This window comes from Teleopsis dalmanni, chromosome 2 (assembly GCF_002237135.1).
Source record: "Teleopsis dalmanni isolate 2A chromosome 2, ASM223713v2, whole genome shotgun sequence".
Taxonomy (NCBI): Eukaryota; Metazoa; Arthropoda; class Insecta; order Diptera; family Diopsidae; genus Teleopsis; species Teleopsis dalmanni.
In genome coordinates, this window is record NC_051847.1 from 226073253 (window position 1) to 226082780 (window position 9528).

The 9528-nt window shown below is 32.3% G+C and overlaps 1 protein-coding gene across 1 annotated transcript; it reads left to right on the forward strand.

The window, feature by feature from the left end:
- Nucleotides 1–1073: 1073 nt before the first annotated feature.
- Nucleotides 1074–7257, forward strand: LOC119681385 (the record flags this gene model as incomplete). Its single annotated transcript, XM_038094562.1, is given in 5 exon segments — nucleotides 1074–1275; nucleotides 1598–1849; nucleotides 1949–2892; nucleotides 2971–3183; nucleotides 6744–7257. Coding segments are annotated over 5 exon segments (1853 nt in total), but the record flags the coding sequence as incomplete, so codon positions are not given.
- Nucleotides 7258–9528: the final 2271 nt, after the last annotated feature.

The following is a 9528-nucleotide window of genomic DNA, read 5'->3' on the forward strand; positions in this document are numbered from 1 at the left end:
ATATTGCAGATATATATATTTAAAGTAGAAAAGAACAAGTCAACCTTTACTATACGTGTACGTGTAGGTGTTCTCAATATACTATATACAAAATGTAGTTGATATAGGCACCTGTACTTTCATACATTTTATATAAAAAGGAGTTTCCATCTAATATTCCAGTTCCATTTGTATAAATCATATCTAAACAAATTATTTTAATAGATTTTTTAAACATTTTAAAAATTGTTTTTAATCTAATAAAATTGATTAGATTTTAATTAAAATCAGTTTAAAAATTCAGAATTTAAATAAGTTTAGACATAATAAGTTTAATCAGTTCAATAATTTATTACATGTGTTGTCTTAATCAAATTCCAGCTGCAAACTTGACCCCATTCTTGGCAATGCAATGCCACTCAGCATCTTAATGTAGCTCATCGAATAATGCACACATGCAAAACCGTCAAAAGCAATCAAATATGATTGCTCCAAATATCTTGGAGCAATATATAACTGCAGCGAAGATTTGCAAAAGAGTTAGTCCGCAATGGAGCGATTGTATAATCTGTTAAAGATTGAAGACACACCTTACTCGTTTACGCATAATATTTTAATGCCAGCGACATATTGCAAGGCAGCTCTCGAAGCTCTCGAAGCACTTGAAGCGCTTGCAGTCTTTGTCGTTGCCCGTTAAAATCTTAAGGCTAAACTAGATATGTCTGCAGCGGCCTAGTATGAAAATTTGTTGTTATTTTTTATCTTCTGTACGTTGAAATATTATTATTTATTTTTTATTAAGCAGCGTAGGGAAACAGGTTCCTTCTGTAAACACTGAAACCAGCCTGTAAACGAACGCATAATTTTCGAATCATTGCAAAAGTGATTCGATTTTGCGCGCATGAATTTCTTTACGCCTGTTAATTTTTACGAAATGGGCGTGTGCGTAGACGCATTTCTACCCGGTTTCGGATTACGCCACATACCGTTAACAAGTGTCACACATTTTGTGAGCGCAAATAGGCGTTAGTTGGCGCATCTCACGCAGTTTTTAACCTTGTGTTAATTATCTTTTTATTCACTTTTATTCGCAGGTTCACTTTCGCGTTCACAATTTCCAGTTTTTACCATTTACGCACAGAAATCTTGTTTGGGCGTACGTCCTTGCTCAAAGGCTTGGTGTATTGATCGCGTTCAAGGTTATCGTTTGGTGGATCACATCAAATCCAGTCAAACTGTGTACTCACGTCGTGATTGCTTGGAACTGTGTCTAGGTGAAACGGAATTTACATGCAGGTAAGTACAAAAATTCCGAACAAGGAAATACTAAAAAAATTACAAAAAGGTAAAAGATGAAATATGCAGAGTAATAGAGTTGCCAACAGTAAAAATTAAAATAAAATTATGCACACATTGACTTATTACAAATAAATATTAAATCCTCTCGCCAATTGGTTGCTCTCATTTTTATATGAACAACTAACTCTCTTCTAACTCTCTTCTTCTGCAAAAACTTCCTTTCTTCCTATTGCTATCCTGGGATTTTTCCACATACACTTCTTACTCTTTTACTTTGCTGCTACTCTTCTCTTCACTTTACTGACTCTTGTACCTTTAGATCTGCTAACTTCTATCGTCATTCGGGTCTTTGTGAGCTATCCGACATGGATCGTATAACACTAACTGGTGCTAACAATGTGGAGCCATATGACGGTGCTGATTATTTGGAAAACAATTGTGCTGAAGAGCCTAGTAAACTGTGTGAATTTAAACGCATTTCTGGTAAAATTTTGAAGACAGTTGATTCTGTTTACCAGGATATTAACAGCATTGATGAATGTCGTGATTTGTGCTTAAACTCACCTTACAGGTAGGATTACTCTTTAATTAGAGCAAAAGCTTTCACAGAACTTTTTGGAGCATCACATCTAAACAAATTATGCTTATTTTCTTCCACATATATATACAGATGTCACTCTTATGACTATAATGATACTGGTGACATGGTCTGCCGTCTTTCACATCATAGTCGCGCTACATTGACCGATGTTTTGGACCCCTATTTGGATGTACCAGAAGCTGCCACTTATGAACTTTCTTCTTGCTATAATGTTTCAATTGAATGTCGCTCTGGTGAAATGATTACGAAAATACGCACATCCAAGTTATTTGACGGTAAAGTTTATGCCAAGGGTGCGCCAAAATCTTGCTCCGTAAATGTCAACAATTCGCTGGAATTTGATTTTCGCATGGGCTACAATGATCTTGAATGCAATGTTCGACAAAGTGCTTATGGCCGCTATATGAACGACATTGTCATACAACATCACGACATGATTGTTACTTCATCAGATTTGGGTCTTGCCGTTTCTTGCCAATACGATCTAACCAACAAGACTGTTTCGAATGACGTCGATTTGGGTGTCACTGGCGAAATTGAGTCCTCACTTAGCGAAGAAATCATCATTGATTCACCAAATGTGGTTATGAAGATCACCTCACGCGATGGCAGTGACATGAAACGCATTGCTGAAGTTGGTGATCCACTGGCTTTACGTTTCGAAATCATCGAACAAAATAGTCCATATGAAATCTTCGTACGTGAATTGGTCGCTATGGATGGTACGGATAACGCTGAAATTACTTTGATAGATGCAAATGGTTGTCCCACAGATCAATATATTATGGGAGCTATTAAGAAATTGTCGCACAATCCTAAAGTGCTTTTGTCCCAATTCGATGCTTTCAAATTCCCCTCATCGGAAGTGGTGCAATTCCGCGCGCTGGTCACGCCTTGCATACCACACTGTGAACCAGTTATTTGTGATAATGATGATGGTGTTAGTGGTGAGCTTAAGTCATTGGAATCGTTCGGACGTAGAAAACGTTCCATATTGAATGGCAGTGACGGTGGTAAGTTTTGCTATATTTGCTTACTGTGATGAATGATTCTAAAGTTTATTTTATTTTGACACTCTTTATAAATTTCAGCTGAATTCTTGGTTAGTTCTTTCACTGATAAACGTCAGAAGAGAGATGTTAGTCACAAAGCAGCTGATGATAATATTTTATTGGTGCAATCTATTCAAATAACCGATAAATTTGGTTTCAATCAGGAAGATGCTAATGCATTGGGTGCTGATGGACACGAGAAGGTATTCACTGGAATCAATGAGGAAACGCTTACTTGTCTGAATGGTTATGGTAAGTTTGAAGTATTTGGTAGCATATATAAAATAAATATTATAATAAATAATTGAGAAATGAATACAGGGTCATAGAAATCATAATTCTTATGGTGTGAATGATAGTGGCGAATAAATTTAATTGCTATGCAAATATTAGAAAATTTTATAATATAATTGGTTCTTGAAAGTTAAAGGAGTTAATTCCAAAATGACACAAACTAGTGAGTCAGTACATCGGACACTGAATAACGATGAAGGAACTAGAAGTTAGCCTATTTTCTAATGTATTATTGTGTGATTAGTTGAAGGAAATAACTTTTGTTTTCTAATTTATATAGATTAGTAAATGAATAACATCTTGTTATGATATTGTTTGCATAACCAAACTTGAATAATTTCAGTGTAATTAAGGTTTCCAGGTCTTAAAATACTTAGTTACAGCACAAAGATCACGTGAGACTAATTTCTAACATAATTATTAGATTTTTGATGGCTGGTATCTTTGCCGATAAAGTCAATTATATAATTGGCAAGTACTTAATTGAAGTTAGTTGCCAGTATGCTATACTTGGTTCATCATCTAACTAATAAGCATTGTGCAACTGACCTTATGTCACTAGTCTTGGCTACTACCGAAGTATCAATTATATTGCCAAATGTGGCACAAACAGAAACATTATCAACTATAAGTTTCATCAACTCGTAAACAATATCTGCTATTATTAAGTACCTGAATTTGATTTGTTCTTGCCATGTAGTGGAACTGTGTACAAATCGAATTATTCTTAGCGGCACAGTCTGGCAGCAGCGGATCACGACCAGGTCAGTAGTTCAGTACGGTTCTATGCCACAGTGCATTTAATGGCTTATATGTAAAGTGTGCACGCTTTCTTGTCGTGCAAACGTGAACAAAACAAATGTTGCTGACGTTTGCTGCTCCCTTCCTCCTGTTCTATTCTAAAATTTGAATTGTTAATGTCATGCGAATTAATTTTGTTCCAACATTTTCAACACCAGTGCCGTCACTTTCATCAACATGAGCATCAACATAAACATCAAAATCCAGAATCAACATCAAGAATCAACATCAGGCATGACACTGGCAGCACCTGTTGCATGTCAATTGTTACAGTTGCGATTTAATGTAAAACAATATTTCTAGAGCAATTTGCATGCAACAACACAGCAAACACACCTTAAAAGAAATGAGGTGGCAAGTTGGCAAATTATTTTAATTGGATTTATATAATTTGATCCTCGTACTTGCATAAAGTGCCGTTGAAAGTTATTAGATTTGTAGTAGTCAATAAAAGAAAAAATCTTGCTAGCAGAAGTGATGCAGTACACAGACTTTCTGTTAGCACACAGAGTATTGCTTACTAATTACTTGCCCCAGAAATCAGTTAGACGCCCAAAATATATTTTGAATGTCTTAGAGAAATAATAATATATTAACGAGAAGATTAAAGTATATAAACATTTACTTTCCTAAACAAAGAAAAGCATTTAATTGAAATGGAGGGAAAATTAAAACCAAAAATCAACCACAACTGTTTCGGATAGCAACCGCAGCAGTAAAGAAATCGAAACTTCGTTAGGAAGTGCAGCAGGAAACATTAAATATAGTTTCAACATACCTAAGCGAAGACATCCAAATTATTGCATTTTCCATGATCGTTCGAATTATCTATCAATCTGCTGGCTGCTGGCTGCGGGCCAAGGAAAATTAAATTTGTAACAGTTTTTTACTTGTCCAATTTCATTGCGTCCAACATGCACTGCATGTGTGCACAAAAGCACTAAAGCACTAAAGCACCAAAGTACCAAAGCACCATTGCATCGTTGCAATAGACCACATATTGTGGTCTTTCAACTTAAATGAAACCAAAACTGTGTTTTCTACTATTTGGTAAAGGCACCCAAATGGACACACACATTCTTGTTGGTCGCTCCACTGCCGAGGCCACGCACAATAAGCTTTCCTACAAGAAATAATCAGTAAAGTAAAATTTAGTGCTTCAAGTGCAGCATAACTACTTTCTCCACTTCTGTCGTCTAGTTTTTTCGCTTTTTTTCGATTTTTTCGAATGTTCCAAAATATTTTTTTCAAGTCAAAACTTTAACAAAATTGGGTGTTATGGTTTGTGGCGCATGTTACCGTGTCATCAATGACATACCACAATTATTCCAAACTGAACGAACAATGAATGCTTTTGGAGTGCGTTAAATGCAGTTTTGTTACAGGTTAATCTTAAGGCCGGCGCATTTCCGTCGGTCTTCGTGACAGTTACATATGTAAAGTGTTGACTTATGAAGCTTGTTTTTGTTTTCAATGTTCTGAAATCGCTTTCATGATTTAAAATCAATATATGATGATATATGATGGTAGTAAGATATGTTTTGTTCTATAAAATATATAAGAGTTTTTACAAATAAATTGTTAGTAGAATTCCTTGGAATAAAAAAATTGCAATAATAATGGTATGTCTTCTCTATTTCTTATTTTTATTAGAAAAATATTGTATTAAGTCATGCAAAGGCAGAAAATGTGTAAAGGATTTTAGTACTATTTGTAGCGAATGTAATTGAATACCGTTTTCAGTTGCATATAGGCTACTTCTTGTAAAAAATATAATTTTAATACTTTTGAAAAGTATGGTTTTCATGAATTCTGGAAATTCAATAAAAATCGCAATTTTCTTATATATAAATTTCAATCAACTTGAAAATGTGATGAGCGCATACTAGAATAGATTTGAATAAATAGTAAAAACGCTGCTAACTGTTTTATCAATACATAAAAATCATTATAATGATCAGTTTAGGTTGGGTTAGTCTCAGTGGCCTAAAACTATATCAAGTCCTATTGGTCTGTAGCGATAACAATTGGAGTCAGGCGTTCCTGTAAACGACATATGGGACTCCAACTTGTGGTTGTTTGATCCCTTAGACATGGCATATCATTATTTTTCAAAAAAATAATTTTAAGTAACCTCCTAGACCAAACTTCGATAGGATTTGAATCTAGACTTTGCGTGTTGTAGTCTCAGCACATACGCTCACTGTTGTCAGGACGGTCTATTATGTTTACATATTGATGGTATTTATTTCCTTTTGTTAGTGCAATTAACCAGCAAAGATTTCTAACATTTCATTAACTTTATATGTCTAAAGCAATTGTAGCGCCACAAATATGCAATTCATTCACCTTACAAATTTTACAGCAATTTCATTGTTCGCTGGTAGCAGAACATCGCCTCATTGTGTTTTCTCAGTGAACAGGTTTGTTTGTGTCTTAAGTCTTTTGTTCTCATTGTCTTCTGTTTGTTTAGTGATATACTTCAAGGGCGTCCCACTTTTACATGCCCAAATAATATTTTTTTGTTGAATTGCAATTAAATTAAACACTATAAATACGTTAGAGATAAGATCAATTTTAACTTTATAACCTCATTTTTCCATGATTATGAGAAATATTCCAGTGCTGTGGATTTTTTAGAGCAGCAAATGGGTTAGGAAAAAAATGTAGATCGTAATAAACAAATGTTGTCATCTCTTGTACACTTTTCTTTGTAGGACTTGTCATCGCGGGTGCACTCTTTTTGCTGGCACAACTGACTGTCATCGCTATTTGGAAGACAGTGCAAAAACGCAACAAGAAGGAACGTTATCTGTATCAGCATGAACCAGCTCCATCAGTTAGTTATGGCGCACCAACTGCAATGGTCTATGGACAGGCGCATGTGGGTACTGCCAGTGATACACTTGGAAAACTGTACGAAAGCGGCATGACAGGACGTTATGGACAACAGTTTTAAAGAGATACACGGTGGTAGCAGAAAAAAAGCATTTGGTTGATATGATTTTATATGGTAAAATTTAATTTTTTTTAAATGAAAACGTAACTGTTAAGCTCAAAGCTTAGGTGTTAGCAAAACTAAAATTAGAATTTCAATATCGAAAGCAAACACACACTTTTAATCGAAGGAAAAAATGAAACTAAATTGAAGACAATAGAGCAATTAAGCAGGCTTAGTTAATAAATACATTTTTTATACAAAATTTGTATTAAAATATAACAAAACAAAACTATTTTCATATAACAAAACCTTTAATAAGAGACTTCAACTAACTACTTTTTATATGCAAACGAAATTTAATTAAGTTTAGATAAGTAAAATTTAGTTTAATTAAAATGCTTCAATTTTTTGATGAAATTTTAGCAGAACTTTTGAAAATAATTTTCGAAAAAATTTAGAAATTATCTTTCTATAATGCTGCTTTTTAAAAGTGATTTTCACCAAAATTTAATATAATTCATATAAACTAAAAATTGTTATAATTTTAGAAGTGAATAAATTACTTATTAAAATGCAGCATTAAACTATACACAAAAAAGAAGCTAATCAAAATTAAAGACAAATTCAAAAATTTATAATTAATAAATTTATAATAAAAATAAAAATAAAAATAAAAATTTATATAAGCAATATAGTAAAAATCAATTTAAAATTAATTATGAAAGAAATTGCTTTTGAAAAAAAATATATATCCGATAAATTGAAAATAGGATATAAATATCTTTTAAGCCACTCTGTGCAAATCTAAGTCCTTTAGTTTTTCTTATTTATTAACAATTTTATTTAATTTTAATATTTAATCTAAAATGCATTTATTTCATTTTATTGCTAAAAAATAAGCAAACAAATTTCTTAAATAATTTTGTATCAAAATATTTTAGAAATTTTTTATAAATTTTTGGTATTAACTACACTTTATTTTTATTTATGTTTTATTTAAAATATCTTATTTATTTAATAATATAAACTTTAATTTGTGCTATTTAAACTGCAAGTCTCCTACTTACTCTATTATATCTTAGTTCTAATGCAATTTATTAAAGAATACTCTAATGCAATAACGGACGAATGTAGGGTGCTTCTAAGTTAGTTAAGTAATTTAATATTCAAATGTATGCGAAACTATATTAGCTTTAGTTAATAATAATACATGATAAAATAATAATAATTAAAATAATTAAATCTTTTTATACCGAAATGTACTGATTAAGTAAATAAAGTAAATAAAATTAACGTAAAATAAATTATATGTGATTTTTATTTATCAATTGATTTGGTAGAGTAATTTATCTATTAAAAAAGATAAATGTGAAAGAGTTGAAAGATGTGGATTCCATTTATTATATAATATATAATATAAACAAATATTTAATAATACATATTTGGAAGTTTCTTTATAGAAGTTCCCGATGTTTTATTTATTATAAAAATAATTTAAGTAAAATCAATTTTGAAGACACTATATACTTGAATTTGTGGCTATTTCATTCTGGATATTGATAAGAAGTATGTTAAATAAATATGAAAGTTTTATTTCAAAGGAAGTTAGTCACATTGTAATAACTGAACTTAAATATCAAAATACTATGCTAGTATGCAGAAGAAATAACAGAAACAACACATTGATGAACACTTACCCATTTACCCAAATTTTACGCTATTGAAGAAATATTTGTCACGAAATATTGTGCTGACACAATGAGTTACACTCATTAAAAGATAAGAAAGCAACGAATAGATTATTAGTAAATTTATTTTTATAAACTAGAAAGCTCTAATTAAAATAAGTGCATTGTTAGAGCGAATAGTTAGTGAAAGTGGAGCGGTATGGAAAAAATTGGTAGTAAACTTAAAATAATTATAAAGCCTAAGTTATAATATGCGCTATAAGTATCGATTAAATATCGATAAATATCGACCACAAAGCCCATATGGTTTTGTATTGAAGAGTACATTATATACATATTTTATATAAGTTTGACAACTTCACCTAAAGTACAATTACATCACATTTGTACGGAACTAACAAACTCACTAATAAGGTATGCAGATCTAAGGTCAATTATTGCTTAGTCTGATGAAGTTATACACATTAATCCAGTCAAGGTGTAAAGAGGAGTTTTAAAGATACCTTGAGTTAATAAAAAGTAAGAGCTCAGTACCTTCTTTAAGATATTAGTATATGTAGAGGCACAAAAAAAGTAGAGGAAAAATTGGATCTATAGGACGGGTTGGAGCTAGACTTGGCCTACCATGTAGTATCTCCCATAATACGTGTCTACCAGCTTTCGAAGAAAGGACACCAGAACACCTGATGTGTCTATATCCAGGTTTGGCTAGAATTAGGCTTAATTTTCTGGGGGCCACCTTATTCAACACATTCAGTGATATCTCTAGCATTAGCCTTAGCCAGATTCATGCCTTTCTAAATGTCTCTGGCTGGTTCTAGCTTGACCTTCTTTGTACTACCCAGTATTACGAGGTTTTATGGATACAAAACG